General features: G+C 30.1%; 1 protein-coding gene across 2 annotated transcripts in view; it reads right to left on the reverse strand.

The window, feature by feature from the left end:
- The window catches only part of LOC129219358 (H(+)/Cl(-) exchange transporter 5-like), a 107,793-nt gene that overhangs the window by 22,320 nt on the left and 67,421 nt on the right, over positions 1-18,052 (reverse strand). For both annotated transcript variants that reach the window (XM_054853730.1, XM_054853731.1), the window contains 5 exons: positions 16,185-16,309; positions 7,367-7,508; positions 1,963-2,048; positions 1,427-1,548; positions 952-1,066 (listed from right to left, as the gene is read on the reverse strand). In XM_054853730.1, the coding sequence (XP_054709705.1) occupies positions 952-1,066; positions 1,427-1,548; positions 1,963-2,048; positions 7,367-7,508; positions 16,185-16,309 (590 nt within the window). The remainder of the gene's footprint in view (positions 1-951; positions 1,067-1,426; positions 1,549-1,962; positions 2,049-7,366; positions 7,509-16,184; positions 16,310-18,052) is intronic.

The raw sequence follows: 18,052 nt of genomic DNA on the forward strand, positions 1-18,052 counted from the left end.
TATAATAAAGCACAAAATTTTCCAAATAAATTGTACACTATTTTTCAGTTTACAAGATCCCTCTTTTCCAATGCAAAAGAAGTGATCTTATGATTAAAAGAAAGCTTTAATTTTTTATATATTTTTTATATTTTAACTATGATTCTAGTAATCCCAAAGCAAGTATTTACTATTTTTTCCTTTCCAAATTTTGAACTTTATTACCATTGGATTTATCATTAATTTCAACTAAATTATTAATATTAAAATGTAGCCTTTGTGATTTTGATGTCATTCATGTACTCAAACTCTCCAACAATGTGTCCCTGATTTAAATATTTGAAAAACTGGCATTTAAATTTATACTTTTGGTTCAATCAGAAGATAGTAGCTGAAGTTTCGATGTAACCCAAAGTAAGCGAAAGCTATGTAAGTAGTGATATCATTGGTCATCAGTCACTCTCAAGCAAACATTTGATTTTTCGAATCTGCTCACATGCAAAAAATGTCTGCTCACATATGTAAGTGCATTCAAAAACTGTTAGCAACCTGCAAGTTTTTTAATATTAAGAAACTATGTATCTGACAGATTTTAAAAAAGATGGGTTTGGTAATTTTATGAAAGACTTCTTTAACTTTATCATTAGTTTGCATTCCAATGAGCTCAAGGTGGTAAACTTCTGTTGTTGCCTTTTTAAAAATGATAAACAGGTTTCGAAACAAGCAAATATACATTACAGTTCTGAAATAAAGTATTAATTTTTTTTTCCGCAGCAATTCTAATTTTTTGTTAGCAGGCTGAATAGTCTGACGATGCCAAACCCTGATTTGATGTATACAAAATTCTAAACCTTCAACAACTTTAATTTCAAACAAAACAGGAATAATTCATACATAATTTCAAAATACTGATATAAACTAAAAAGTCATGAGATTTCAAACAGTTTTTCTTCTAAAATAAAAAAAGGATACATTCCTTCTTTACCAAGAGCATCTCCAACCCATTTGCTAGCCATTACTGCAGCCATAAGTGGTACAATATAATTAACACTTCCTGTAAGCTCAAACATAATGACTACCAAGGAGACTGAAAGCAAAAAATATTACACCTAATTCAATGATGTAAACTATAAAAAGTAGTAAAATATTAAGTTCAATAAACCAAAAATAAATGTGTGCACTTGTGGTCACAGAAATAACCAGAGTTAGCTGAAACATTTTATGTGTACATGCAATGTTATTATAAATACATAACCATAATAAAATTCTTTCCCATTTCAAAAAAAAAGGGGGGGGGGGTTAAAAGAAATCATATAATACAGCATATTTTATCTACAATCTATTTAAACAAGGAAAGTACAAAATGAACACTTGAACATTGGAAAAGTTTTTCTTAAAGTTTCATTTCAGCATATTTTTTAAATACTACAATAAACAAAATATTAACCTGTCATTCTTGTGACACCAGCTAAACATGCAGCAGCACCAACCATAGCATACAGTCCAGGAGACATGCAACTTTCACCTTCAGGACAAGCTTTTTCAAACAGTTTCCAATCACTGTATGACCTGATCAAGGTGAGAATATAAATCATTTTTAATAACCCAAGAATTGATTTCATAATGGTATACAGCAGGCATCAGATAATTGGACAATTTTTGTCTTAAGTTTGCAAATTTTCTGATGTTTTGATTTTTTTAAATCTTAAGTTATTTTATCTTTAAAAATTGATATTTTAACTTAAATTTGAATTTTAAGAAATCAAAATATAAGAAAATATGAAAAGGTTTCAAGAAAAATTATGCATGGGAAAGACAATCTAAACATTAAGGGGAGTGATACTGGAATGCATTTCATACAATTTTACTTCAACTACATGTTTTCACTGTCATTGGTAATTAGTCTCTAAATTTTTAGATCCTACAACATATGTATACACTAGAGAAAAAACTCACAACTGAAACATTTTCACTAAAACTTACATAGCTATTTGTTCCATACCAATGCCAACCATTCTTCCCATTATTGCACCCATTGCCATGCTTGGTATAAAGAGACCTGCAGGAACCTGAAAAGAAGTATTGTTCATTAAGGAATAAAACTGAAAAATAGATACACTTCTGCAATTTATTTCAATCAAAAAATGTGTGTGGAAATTTCAAATACTGAATCTAAAAAAGAATAAAATATTAAATATATTGAACAGTAAAACATCAAAAACCCAAACACTTTCAAAGCTCTCTCAGCTAAAAATCTGTTTTTTTTTTTTTTTTTTAAATGAGTGTAAGTTGGTTTCCCTTACAAAAATCGGTTTACCTTTACACAAAGTCTGTATTTTCCAGAAGTTTATTCAATTTTCTTTGTTTAATTACAGCATAATAGTTTCTTACAGTCTACATACATTTCTATAAATATTTTTCCTATGTTCAGCAAATAAAGAGAGTTACTTTCTGTTAAATTTTGTCAAAAAATGTAATTACATATTGTAGCATTACGTACTGTATTACATACTATGTACATACATGTTGTATGACCACTTTATTTGATTTTCCTAAATGATGTTTTCTTGGTTGTAGAAAACCAAAACATTTTGAGAGTCCGAACTACCTTTGGTCCCCGTTAGTTCAGATTTTTGATGCCCTATTGTATCTAAGATAAGTATGGTGAATTAATTTTAATATATACAGCAAAACTCAGTTTATCCAAAATAAATAAGGCTTCTTCCAATGTATATTGTATTTCTAAAGAGTTCAGTGAGAAAGGGATGTGCTAATACTGCAAAATTAAGTTGGAATACTTTTGCAAAACTACCACCAAATCAGCCTCTCTCAGTTCAGCCCTAATTACCCTTCCCTATCATCCAAAAAAAGGTGAACATTGTCAATATTGCAGCCAACTTATCAGAGCCGCACTATACTAGTCAATAAGGAGGGAATGTATAAATCTTTGAATTTATTTTAAAAAAAGGGTTAAAAACAAACACACATTAGGGTGGAGTGGAAAAAACGAAATTTTTTTTGAGACTTGCTATAGCGCGGAAAGTTGCGATTGGTGAAGACATAAAAAACAAAACATTTTTTTTTTGAAATCGGATACTATCTTCCAATTGTGCAATGAGGCTGAAAATTCAGAAAAATGGTAACGTTTATGTTTTTTTACAGATGTTTTAAGAATTTTGTGTCTATTTTTTATTGTTCTAAGACCAAATTAGAATTTCAGTTATATTTCAGATTTAAAAAAATGGTCAATTTTTTCCCCAGTAATATAGGGAAAATGATTGTTAAAATGCACTACATTCCACATAATCATTAATTTATTTCTTGATTTTGAAGCTATCTTCTAACCATGCAGAAGCCCCATTCTTTACAGTAATTAGCCATTTTAAGATAATAAAAGATTATAAAAATATTTAGCAAAATTTCTATCATCCAGTACACAAGTTTTATTGTTTTAAGTGTGACTTGTTGAATCTAATTAATTAGATTTTTTGGAAAACTAGGAAATAATTCATCTGGAAATGCTGCTCTCAATGTTGCTCTTAGGTAGCCACCTCTTGATATTAATTTTGTAAACTTTAAGCAAAGCCACATGTCTCTTCCAAACTCCAGATCAGCCAAAGACACAATGAATAGCAAAATTAACAACGAATTTTACTAGACTACTTAGACATCATAGTTTATAATGGTACTAAAATTTATACCAGATGGAAAAGTGGCATAATTCGTCAATTTGAAATTTATGTCGGACAGCCATTGCAATGGGCTATTTGTTAATCCAATTTCATCATATTGTCTTTTCGTCACTTTTTCGGCATTTGAATGGTGAAACAACCGGTTCAAGTTTATTTTCTGGACCAATACTAGAACATCTCAGAGGTTGTGAAAAACTGCCGGTAATAGATTTTCAAGTATTTGATTGTACAAGATACAACTATAGAAGTAAACAGAAAATGCTAGAGTCAAAGTTATCTTTTGGATATATCTCAAGCAATAAAGAGTTGCAATGGCCCAGATGATTGGTCAAATCTTAAACCCCAGCCCACTCTCACATTCCAGATGGTTCACAATTGTGGAATAGACTTAACGTAAATGTAACAATCCCATCAGATGCATTAAAACACATTGTTACTTTTATCTTGAAATGTTACATGCCAGCCTGGTTTGAAATAAAGAACTGGAAAAACTTCACGAATGGTCCCATTCAAGTTTTCAAAACAATTTAAATTTGTGGATACTTGCCTGGAGAACCTGAAACAAGTTGTTTTACCCTGTCGTTGCAAGAAACTCTTTCTTTGTGCATCCCGAAAACTTATTGACAGCCATGGTTTTTGATGAAAGGAGGTGCATATGAGAACTAGAGTTTTTAAAAGGTTTGAAAAATCAGAGTGCCTGTTTCTAATGGCAAAACCGTCTCCGTTACCTAAACACAAAACATCTCCGTTACCTAAACACAAAATTCCACTTCTCATTAACACGTAGCAGTAATGACATCACATTTTATTTTCCATGATACAAGGGCGCCTCCTTGTTTATTTTCAGCCATAAAGAAGTTGTGAGAATTTTGTTGAAAAACAAGAAGATGGATTTCGTTTGTAAAACTAAGTGTGGTTATTGTGAACTCTAATCTCTATGAACTTGAATTTCAGGGATGTAATGTAAAGAAAGAAGTGAACATGTTTTCATATTTTTAACGTGTGCAGATTGTAGCAACGAAGAAAAAATAAAATATTTCCCTGAAAAATGTATCCATTAGGCCTCTATTAATAGAAAATTCTTCACCTCCATGACAGACCTTATCAGTCATTATTTCTGAGGTGAAAATAAATTATGGAGGAGAAATACATCAATATAAGGCATTCTACAAAAATTTTAAATTACCAGTATTTTCTCAAATTTACTAAATATTTTATAGCACACATTTGAACTAAAAGGATAACTAAAAATTATGCCATACTTGAATTAAGAGAGCTTAATATTAGATTCCCACTAATCATTAAAATAGCTCATTGTTCTCACAATTAACAAAATTACTACTTTAATATTAAATTGGTCTTGATTTTTAAACATTATAAAAAAAAATTTTTCTTTATTTCCGTGAACAAGGCATTTTTTTTTTTTTTTATTCAGGAATAAAATAATTGGAACTTAGCTGAGCCAATGTTTATGGTTACATCTAATACGTGACACTTTCATGTAAGAATAAAAAAAAGAAAACAAAAGGTTTTGAAACTAAAAAATATGCCTTCAAAGGTTACATTTTCTGGAGAATACCCATTTACAGTTTTAGAGCCGTTGCTCAATAACTTAGTTTCTCAGTACAACTCCAGAATTTAAAGTTATACAACTTCAATATTTTCTGACAAATGGCGTTGCCCATGATAAATTTAACAAAAGAAGAGAAAAAGAAAAGACATTTTCAATTTCACTTAGGGTTTCATCCCCTAAACTGGTGACACCTGGAGCCGACCGCCTCCCCACCCCTTGTAGCAACACCGCTGCAAATGTGATCTATTGCTATTGCATGAATATTTATACAAAAAAAAAAAAAATGAATTTAAAAGATAATTGTTTCATTCTGCAATTTTTATACAAAATTTAAAACATGTACATAAAATATTTATCAAGTGAAAAAAATTGAATTTCCAAAAACAAATTGTAGATGAATACCGTTATACCTAAACAGTGAATGCAAGTGTATGTATTCTTTTACAAGAAAGAGGACAAATAAAAATATGCAGCAGTCTGATTTACAAATACCAGCTCTATATATATAACAAATACTTGAACTTTCTTATTTAATTGATTTTAATTGAAAAATAAAGTTTAAAAAAAATCCTTTTTCTTTTTAATTTTACTCTCACTTGATATTCACCTGCATATAACACGGCCAATTTGTTGATTTGACCCCTATTTTTCTGCATTAAAAGCATACTTACTATGCCATTTACACTAAATTTGGTTTGAATGATCTACAATAACATTGCATAGTGAAAGTTTTTTAAATAAAGTTATACTTGAAACATGTTTTTTGTACATTTTAAAAACATCAATTTTAAGTGGAGTTATGCTTAGCAATGTAAATTAGTTAACAGTTGACATTCTTAAGGTCTGTTACAAAAATTTATAAAAATCCATTTTATAATAAAAATTAGGTTTTTTTCTCCAGACTATTTCTTTAGAATCAGAGTTGTGAATTTCCCAGACTGTATTTTAAGTGACTTTAATCAACCAATAACTTTTGAATATTTGCATAATTGCATTGTGCTATCTCAGTATAAGAACATTTTTGAAAGTACCGGACAGCTGATGAACAAACGGCTTTAGGCCTTAGGGGCTAATGTTTGGCATTTGTAAAATGAATGAATATTGATGAATAAATATAAAACAAATGAATAAAAATACATTTCAATAATACTAAATAGAAAATATTCAAAACTTTTGTCACCATAAATAAATCAATAAACTTATTTCCACCATTAAAATTACATATTTATTTAAAACATAAAAGGTAAATAAATATTTAAGGGGGAAGGGTGATACCTCAAATTACTGCAGCATGTAATATCAAAGCTATGAACACCATTGCTTAATCTGATCTTAAAACAAAACAGAAAATCTAATCATTAAATCAATATTTTCAAAAGAAAAATATGCGATCCATGAAAGGCATTGACTGAAGATTTTAGGTTCTTCTCAAAATATTTTTAATACCAATGATATTTTATTTTAAAGGCTTTTACTCACAATTGATCAAAACCATGTTTCTCGCCTCTTATTTACTTGAGAAGCATGCTTCTCTTTTCACCTAAATAAATCATTTTCTATTTAATTATTTTTTTATAACTTTTCTAATTAATTTTCTATTTACACACCTTTTTAGAGTTTTATTCCATGATTAACTATTATACATAAAAATATACTATGCTTAAAAATAGCCTGCATTTTTATCCTTTACAGTTATAAAAGAATAAAATTAAGGGAAGAAACAAATAGATGAAAAATATTTCTCAAACTTTTTCTCACACAAATGACCTACACTAGATCCCTAACATGGGAAGAAACTAGTGCACTATAAGGCAATCTTAAAAGCATCATGGAAAAAGGGAGGAAGTTATTGGAGAAAAATCTGATCAGATGAGAAGAAGCATTACATTTTAGATAATACTAACGAAAATATTCATTTTGTGAATGGCACGAGTTAGAGATCTGGATATCCAATGAGATCAGCTGTCAATTTTATTAAATTAATCTTCCTATCAGGTTGATCTTGCGAACTGAGGGATCCAGAATTCAGAATTGAAAACCCTAGCAGACTATATGATTGAGTTAATTACATAAATCATAAAATAAGTGCCACAAAATAAAGCCAAAATGCAAATGCATTTACTTTAATTCCAAATGTGAAGACTGTGACAACAAGCTTGAAAATAAGAGATAAATTCAACAGAAGTAAAGAATGATAAACACCAGCATTTGCTTCTGCCATTTCAACTGGACTGTTCACCTTCGTGAAATTGCGATTATAGTCACTGAAAAAAGAAAGCACATTTGATACATGAATCACAAAACATCAGTAAAGTATGAACAAAATCAAAATGTTCACTGAACAATGAAAAACATACAATTGATTCCCAATGGATCAAGCCTTAAACCTCAAATATTCCTAAATCTTAAAATGCTCATTGGGCCTTAAAATAATTTAGCGATTTCCAGTACAAAGTAATCTTTATATCTTGAATCAACATCCTTTGACTCAAAGTTTCCACAAAAGTTTTGTTTTTATTTCAAGGATGAAATTTCAGGATTTTTTTTTCCTTTTAGACATTGCTTTGCTTATTTACTAGCATGAGTGAGGGTTTCATTTTCAATAGTGATCCTCAATAGCATATCTCACTCACCTTGTCCATTCTGCCTGCCACCATATGACTTGCATGAAGAAAATTCAACATAATTGCTTAGCCACACAGAACTGCGCAGCTCAAGTTAAATCAGGGTTAAGTTAAATCAGGGGTGCCCCTTCCCTTAGAAAAAGGTTGCACCGCCCCTAAATTTTGCAAAGACCCCCCACCCCCACAAAAAAGTAAGAGCCCCCCCTAAAAATGAAAAAAATACCTCTCAAAACAACCTTCCCTAAAAAATTTCAATGGCGCAGTCTGTGCCATGACCCCCCCCCCCCCCACCAGGTCAGCACCCCTGGTTAAAAAAATACCTTTGTGCATAAAGCAAGTAAAACAAAAAATAACGTCATGTCGGCATATTATTATTTTATAATTTTCAGTTTTGTTTTTTTCAATGCTTTTTAAAAAATGTTTTATTTAAATTTTAAACAAATTAAAAATCAAATGCTTATTTCTTTCTAACCTAAAACTAAGTTCATAAAAAATAAGGTAATAAAAAAGTAAATAAAATTGAAATACATTATATTGCAATAAAATAAAAGCTATCCTACACTGTCACATGATTGCTCCAAAACTGAAAAATATTCGAAGGATGCAAAAATAATGAAATCTTACATGGAAATTAAGTTTGCAAAAAGAAAAAAAGATAATAAAAAAGAAATTAAAATACATTATTGCAGTACAAGAAGCTATCCTATACTTCCATATGAGAGCTTCAAAAGTAAAAAATACATGAAATATTTGAAGGATGCAAAAGGATTGAAATCTAATACACTGCGATCAATTTTCGGCGAAGCACGTAGCTCCGTGTTCGCAAACTTTTATTTTTCCCTTACTTTGTTTGTTTTAAACAGCTTTTCAATATATTTTCTATTTTAGCTCACAACAAATTAAAAATCTAATGCTTACGCCTTTCCGATTCGATGTTTTCCTGAAATTAAGTTCACAAAAAGAAAAAAATAATAATAATCATAAAATAAATTATTTAAATAAAAAAAGCTGTCCTACATTTGAATATAACAGCTTCCAAACTGAAAAATAATTGAAATATTTGAAGGCTTCAAAAAGATTGAAATCTAATACACTGTGATCAATTTTTGGCGAAGCACGTGTTCCATGTTTGCATGTTTTTATTCTTCCATTACTTTATTTATTTTTAACATCTTTTCAATAAATGTTCTATTTTAGCTCACAACAAATTAAAAACCAAATGCTTATTCCTTTCCAATCAAATGTTTCCCTGAAATTAAGTTCACAAAAATAAAATAAAATAAATTATAACAAAAACAAAAGCTATCCTTCCATTAGCATATAATAGCTTCCAAACTGAAAAATAATTAAAATATTTGAAAGATGCAAAAAGATTGAAATCTTATACACAGAGATCAATTTTCCGTGAAGGACGTGGCTCCATGTTCATACTTTTATTCTTCCATTACTTAAATTTATTTTAAACAGCTTTTCAATAAATGTAAAATCAAATGCTTATGTCTTTCCGATCCAATGTTTCCCTGAAATAAAGTTAACAAAAAGAAAAAATAATAATTATAAAATAAATTATGAAAATGAAAAAAGCTGTCCTACATTTGCATATAAAAGCTTCCAAACTGAAAAATAAGTGAAATATTTGAAGGATGCAAAAAGATTGATATCTTACACACAGCAGTCAATTTTCCGCGAAGCACGTGGCTCCATGTTTGCACTTTTTTTTATTGTTTTAATCTTCCTTTTTAACAGGTTTTATACTACATAAAATAAAACTACATCTGCACAATAAAAAGTCTATTCTGTATTGATAGCTTCTGAACTTTACAGCTTATCCTAGAATTGGTGACACAGAGTGCTTGAGGACTATCCATCCCCTCAAGCTTCACACAATAGCTCTTTGAAAAAAAAAAACTGCACATAGGGGAGTGGTTTATTGCACTACACTCCATTGACAAAAACTCATTTTTTTCAGCTATTTTTCTGATCATTAGAAGCGATCTGATTGGTCAAACTGCGTACGTTTACTAAACGAAATTCCGCGAACTGAAAATCGTTTCAACAGGCGTCAAAAGTAAGATTTTCATAGCACTCGCGAAAAAAAGAAAGAGATTTTAGAGACTAAATCATGAAAATATAGACTTAAGAGACACTCAAAAAAAAAAAAAAAAAGAGACAAATAGCTAGAAAAGAGACTTGTTCCAAGCCCTGCATCAGGATATTTGCTGACCCACGTGTTCTGATGCAAGTGAGAAGAGAGGAACTTCATACTGTGGGTGAGGAGAACTGATGGTGCAAGCGTTAGCATTTATGCATTTCAAAATCCGATAGCATACGCTTCCATATCACTTGCTTATTTTTTGTCTGCTATGTCGTCCTACCACTTAGACCTTTACACATTTTTGCAGACTATTATTTTGCTGAAGACATATGCTTATCGGTTTTCCACAACAATTTCCCGACCGAACATTTTCAAATGGTTGTGCTAATACCCCATACAGAAGAAAGGAACTTATTACTGTTGGTGAAGAGGGTAGAAGGGGAGTGAAGGGACCAGAGTTTCCGTGATGATCGTATTTTTCCCATAATGCAAAAACACTATCTGAATTGCGAAAATGAAACAACGCATTTTCGCATTTTTGCTCAGATAAAAAATAAATTAATTTTTAAAAAAAGAAGAAATGTATGATCCTAGAGAGGAAGCATGCATGGCGATAATCATCTTAATCTTTTTTAAATCTTAGCTAAGATGTTTAAACTACGATTAAGTTCAAGAACTAATAGGCTTATCCAGCATTATGTCCCCCCAATAACTGATTTATTACGAGGAGGGGACTGCAAGGTTCTAAACACCAATGGTGTTTTCTTTTTTATTTTATGTTTGAAAAAAATAGCTGTTGTACTTACTTCTTAAAGATGTCACATATGAAATATGAATCTTATTTTCAACTGCAGATGAAACAAAATATATAAATATATGAGACTGTGTAACATTTCAGCATTTTGCTAACATTTTTCCCTCAATTTTAGCTTTTATGCTAAAGCACTTTTGAACCTAGCTTAAACCCTGAAAGGGACTGCTTGAGAGTGATGGAAGAATCATTAGATGTAGCTCGTTGTGTGATGATTTTTTAGTATTTTGAAATCTCATTGCATTCGCTTCAATAACACTTTTTCATTTTTGTCTACTATGCCATTTTACCACTCAGACACTAATATCTTTTCAACGACTAGTATTTTTAAGCATTCTTAAATTTATTTTTTGGCTGAAGACTGCCTTGAAACTCAAAAATGTTTATCCAGTTCCATCCAAGTTCATCATTCGCCAAATTTAGTCTTGTTACTCAACAGGCTTACCGAAATTATAGCTCATGGGTCATTTCACGTCAAATCGCCTAATGTCATGCCTCAGATTTTGTCCATTATTTTTTACGAACAGATATCTATGAGAAAAGCCCAAATTATTTTTTTTCGGTTTTTTGAATTAAAATTACGCTTTGGAAAATCTCTTCAAAAATTCGATTTTTGATCATTTTTCAGAGTCACCATTTTGGAATGAATTCAGAAAATCTCTCTAATTTCTTTATTTTTCAACCAATTAAGCTGAATTTGGTATCAATTTCAAGCTAATATTTTTCTCTTTCAGTGTGATTGACAAAAAGTATTCTATGATTAGTTGGGTGTTTCCACTAATTATCTAAAGTCAGTTTTTGTTTTTTCAATTGGGATATTAAATAAGTTATAGCTCCGGAGTACCTACTATGATCTGCATCAATCTTTTTTTTTTTTTGTAGCATATTTAAATCATTCTCTTGTTATATAGAAAAAAGTAGGAAGGAGTTTTTTGTTTTTTTGAAATAAAAAAATAAAGTTTGTTTTTCAGAAAATACAAGTTTTCTATTACTTTAAATCCCTTTTAAGCTTAAAAAAGGCCAAAAACTTTTTTGAACAATTAATACTGGAATCTCAAAGGATTTGTATCAATAGTTAATTGCTAAAAAGTTGTTTACTTTTGAAAAGAATTGTGCAAAAAACCTCCGTTTCAGACTTCGCAAAAATAAATAAGTAAATAAATAAAAAACTTTTGATTGAAAGTTAACTAAATATTAAGAATAATAATTTGAAGCATAGCATAAAAAATATTTCTAATGGTGTTATTTAGCTTTTTTTTTTTTTTTTAAATAAAAGATGGGGAGAAAAAAAAGAATAATTACTATTGAAAAGTTTTCATAGCCTAAATTTGTTTGGATTATGTAACACCTGACAATGATCTTTCGCTCTTACAATACTCATGCAATATGCATCATTCTTCTTTCACTTTGAAAGTTAATCGACACATAGCTTTTGTCAATTATACAATGTGAAATGATCGGCATGCTTGTGTGGACAGCATTTTTTTTTTTTTTTAATTTTCTATTTCCTTCGTAAAGATGAAAAAGTCAGGATTTTTATCAATAAGTTTCAAAGAGGTTTCAAAATATACTTCAACCAGCAAAAATAATCTTCTTCAGAGAAATCTAGAGTTGTGGAGTACTTACTGTAAGTGTGGAAGTTCATTGTCAGGTGTAACATAATCCAAACAAGATTACGCTAAGAAAAGTTTAACAGTATTTTTTTTTTCCTGTCCTTTAATGTAAAAAAAAAAAAAAGCAAAATAATTCCATTAAAAATATTTTTATACTATTCTTCAAATTATTATTCTTAATATTTAGTACACTTTCAATCAAAAGTGTTTTCTTTTTTAATTTATTTATTTTTAAGAAGTCTGATGAAATGGAGGTTTTTGCACAATTCTTTTCAAAAGTAAACAACTTTTTAGCGATTGACTATTGATACAAATCCTTTGAGAATCCAGTATTAATTGTTCTTAAAAGTTTTTGGCCTTTTTTAAGCTTAAAAAGGATTTAAAGTAAAAGAAATTTTGTATTTTTGCATAACAAACTTTATTTTTTTATTTCAAAACAACAAAAAACACCCTTCTAATTTTTTCTACCTAGCAAGAGAATGATGTAAAAATAATACAAAAAAAAAATTGATGCAGATTGTAGTAGGTATTACGGAGAAATAACTTATTTAATCCTCCATTTGAAAAAAACATAAAAACTGACTTTAGATAAAGAGTGGCAACACCCAACTGTTCATAGAATACTTTCTGTCGTTCACACTGAAAGAGAAAAATATTAGCTTGAAATTGATACCAAATTCAGCTTAATTGGTTGAAAAATAGAGAGACATTTTCTGAATTCATGCCAAAACGGTGACTCCAAAAAATGATCAAAAATCGAATTTTTGAAAAAATTCTCCAAAGCGTAATTTTTATTCAAAAAAATCTAAAAAAATTAATTTGGGCTTTTCTCATAGATATCTATTCGTAAAAAAAAATAATGGAAAAAATGGGAGACATGACGGCACAGCCGACTATTTAATTTAGGTGATTTGACGTGGAATGATCCTCATGAAGATTCGAATAAAATAAAATTAATTTTAATTACATTTTGCTATTTTATTATGATAGCCATGTAAATAAGAGAAATTAAAGATGGTTATACTTGGAGCATGACATAGTATTTAAAGCTGTTTAATTAATTTAAAAATAATTGTTTTTATGCCTGTGCTCAAAATGATTATCAAAGCTCAAAAACAATCTTAAAAAAGTGGCTTTAGTTTTTTTAATTGAATTTTATGCTAAATAATGAATTGTCTTACAAAATTTCAAAATGCTCTTTTATATCAACACAGATGTTCAGGGGTGGATTGGTCCCCACAAGAGCGCGCCAACCTTGGCCTCCAAAGGATGCAAAAAAAAAGGTACAAAAAGGGGGAAAAAAGGTGCCAAAAAAAGGTGCTAAAAGATGTGAACGGATGGAGTGGGCCCTTTCCGTTGCTGACGTTAAAGGATCAGAGGGTTCGGGTGTTCTTCCTCCAAAATGTGACGTTTATTAAAGTTTAACTTGGGTGGGTCAGAATTCTCCGGCCTAAAAACACACTTTAAAGCTATCTTTTGCAACATTAGACAGCAAAGGAGTAGGGGGGGATTTTGAAAATGGAACCCCTAAAAATGCTGTTTTAGGATATATTTGGTCAAGTTCAAAGAGGAAGGGATGATATGTGGCTCTCCTCTGGAAATTTTTCAAAATTAAAGTCCTGAAAATGCATTTTAAGTTTGTGACAGTAGGAAGGAGAGTAAAGGTTTGGGAAATTTTCCTACCTGGAAGTTTTAGAAATGCAAATTTTGGGTCTCTTTGGTTTTCAAATGGAGTAAAAACTTCCTTTTGGATCTGTGCTTGAGCGAATCACTTAATGTTGGCGAACGCAGAAGTTAATGAAGCCCAGGGTACGAGCAAGACTTAACCCCTCCCCTTTCCTAGATCCGATACTGCTATATTACCAAATTTGGATGATTCTCTGTTTCACTGATAAAGGATGATAAGAAAAAGAGGCCCTTTACATTCGATTAAACAGACTGTGATTCAAGAGAAGAAAAAAGTTGTGCATCAAAAATCATTACTTTTGATGGAAATGTGAAAGGCTTTGCCTAGACATCATTGTTGATAAAAAATGTTTCATTAAAATAAATGACTAAATGTGAAACTCATTGTTTAAAGGAGTTTGTTGACATAAAGCAGTAACACAAGCAATTATTATTTGAGATGTGATTAAATGCTTTTGTAAAATGAACGTAAAATTCATTCTGTAAATGAAAATTTTGTAATCAAGGAAAAAACAAAACAAATTGTTGATACAGGTGATGCTATCCTGAAAATGTGCTAGAAATTGCCCACCTTTCGAGACCTCTCTCCTCATATACTTGTTGTCACTCTCCTTTAAAAAAAATAGTTTTTTTTTTTTTGTTTAAAAAATAAGGTGGTTTCCAAAGAACTTTCTTAAAATCAAGTGGTAGCTTCATGATCTAACAAAAGGCTATGAAATGTATCGTTTCCCCCGCAATAATTAACCTTAACAGTATATATATACATATATATATATATATATATATATATATATATATAAAACATTGTCCCTAGATTTTGCACTACCCCCTCCCTCAGTCAATAGCTTCAGACGAAGAAGAGAAAAAACAAACAATAGTGCTGAGACGTCCACAAGAAAAACACATGTTTTGCAATAGAGTAATTTTATTATTAAGCATAGTCGTACCAAAACCTTACAATTTAAATACAGTAGAACATAGATTATCCGAGCTAATTGGAACCGCTAGAGCCTCGGACGTCGGAATTCTCGGTTAATAGAAACTTTATATAAAACTCGTCAGGATCATAAATTGTATTAATTAAAAATACGATTGAATATTCATAAAAGATGGACAGATAAAAAGTAATGTTTTACAGTTAAGAAACTAAAATGGAAAATAACTTGTAGTACGTTTTAAAAAGCCAATCAATTTTTTTTAGCTATTCCAAGTTAAATATTGAAAGATGCATTAAAAAACACACATATTTCCAGAAAATATTTTTATTTTCAAATTGAAAATTCCTCATTTCATTAAATTTACATTATTTTTTTGAAAAATAGACTTCATTATCGGCTCGGTTAACAGAAATCTTGGTTAATCGAAGCTGGGATAATCGAGGTTCTACTGTACCTTTTTTTTGCCTCCAGTAATAGATCAAAAGCATGATTTCCTTATTGTGAAAATGCGTTGATTTTTTTCGCATCAAAAGTAAAACTGCCGCCCCAAAAAAAGTGCCACCCATGGCGGACCGCCCCTCCCTAGCTACGCCACTGGATGAAGCACACACTACAAGCACTACTGTCAACTTGATATGTAGTTAGAACAAAAATTTGATAATAAAGCAAATATAAAGTCCTTGATTAAGAGTCACATTTTAGTTTAAGAACATATTTTTGAGACAAAAGGAGATATTCAGAATTATATGGTATACACACACACACCAGATCAAAACACATGATCTTTGCTAAGTGGTTAGTGTTACTTCAACAGTTATCAGAAAATATAACGATACATACATAATGGAGGAGCCATGTAACTCTTGTAGTGAAGGAGAAACATTTTTTAGTAAAATAATAATCTGTTCATAATCCTCTTTCTTTTGAAATCAATTACTCATACCAATGCTACACTTAGGATGAAAACTTTCATGCTGGATTCATTTGTATCCTAGTATGATTTTCGTATGCTTTAAATACAAATTCTCCATGATTAGAATTTCAATTTTAATGGATCAATTTTGGCACAGTTTGCAGTTTTAAACTTTTGCACAACAGTATAAAAATATTTGTTGACAAAAAACAAAGTTAACTTTTTTTTAAGAACAAAGATTAATAAATGAAAGCCCTCACCACAAAGGAGAAACATTAGCAATGCCACACTGACTAAACAGCAACTTGATCAGGTCACTAGTATTCATTCGAGTGTATGGGTTAGGATAGTTTATAACTGCACTGATGAGGGTAATTAGCAAAACCTATAAAAGTATAAGAAATGGAAAAGGAATTTCAGACACATTAGAGAATGAACATTTATTTTAAATTTTATTGTTATAAGATATAATGATACTTTTCTGATATGCAATAACAAATTACAAATAGAAAAAAGTATTTGCATGTAACTTTAATATATAAAAAAAATAATAATAATATTCATGAAACTTTAGCCTTGAGAAACTTTTTTGCTCAACTGACAGTCACAAGAAATGAAGACAGTTGTGATTAAAAGAGATTTATTGGACAGAACCAAAATGGGGAATTAAGACTTCAAAATTTGATGCATAAAATAATCCTATTTGTATTCCATATGTCATTTATTCAAGGATTAAAGAGTACTTAAAACAGTTAAAACAATTTGTTTTTTTACACATAAGATCCCTATAATGTTAAGCAGGCACTTAGGAAAATTTTTGAGCCAGTTTCATTGGGTCAGGGTTACTAGCAGACCTGCCAATAGGATTTTTCACAAAACCTAAGATCAAGATTCCAAAGTCAGTTTTGTTTATTGCAAATTTATAAGGAAAATATCTAGGAAGTTCATTTAATAAAATCAGAAAATAGATTGGGTGTTTTTTTTTTTTTTTTCACACCCTACCTATGAGCATACAGGCAAATGAGGTAAAGAAGCTACTAAATTGGGTACTGCACACAAGAGTATTTCTGCAAAGTAAAGTTTTGCTTCATGAACTAAGAAAAGTACAGAAGCAAAGAAAAAGACTAAAATATAAGTTACGGTTGGTATTCAAAGTTGAATTGAGGAAATAAGCATAATACTGTTTTTAATAAGTATTGGTAAATTAAAGAAATTAATTTAAATGGGATATTTCCATGTTCCCAGTCTAAGGAGAAATTCGCCAAGGCCATAGCATCAATAAACGTGAATATCTCTTTTTAAATCTTCAAAAGCAACAATTATTGTTTTTAACGATAAAAAAAGTTTTGAAAGTTATTTTTACTGACATATTTATATTATATGAAATCTGCATCTTAAGCTTATAAGTATGAAAAAAATAGTGATCCCTTAAGCCAGAATTTATCTAACAAACATATTTATGTCAGATCAGCAAACTCTTTTTCACTGAGAAAAATGAATGATAAATGATCCTTCTGCCTTAATTTCAACTCAGTTCAGCGAAAGGGACTTGGGTCTCCTAAGTAGCAGTTACAACATTTATGACTGAACAAAAAGCGTGTAAGTAAGGTTGAATCACAGTTTATCATTTGAATCAGTACAAAGCATTCACTAAAAGTATCTACCTAAGTCATCACATACTAATTTAATGAGGCCATGACCATATTACCTTTGTGTGTGGGTAGGGGAGGTTAAATTACACTTTTTTTACAAGGGTTTTCTTATAAAATTGTAAACTTTTTCTATCATTTAAAAATTGGATCATTGAACAGTTTTCAAGGATCCAAAACAAGCAGAATGTTTCGCCAAGAAGTAAATAGCCACAATTCTGTCCAATCATTATAATGATTTCCAAATCAAAATTAGTGCTTCAAAGCTTCTTTGGGGAACAATGGATAAAAATTATGAGGATCCATTATAAAACTACAGAATAGAAAATACTAGATCAGAATTTCAATTCAATAAATGGCATAAGAGCTTCCTTCAAAAAATCTGGACTGAAAGAAAATTTACGTGGCTGAAGAAATTTTGTTTCAATTGAGTTCAAAAAATGTCTAAGTCAAGGAGGGAACTCCATACTGCTCAGGAT

The sequence above is a fragment of the Uloborus diversus genome, chromosome 3 (assembly GCF_026930045.1).
Source record: "Uloborus diversus isolate 005 chromosome 3, Udiv.v.3.1, whole genome shotgun sequence".
Taxonomy (NCBI): Eukaryota; Metazoa; Arthropoda; class Arachnida; order Araneae; family Uloboridae; genus Uloborus; species Uloborus diversus.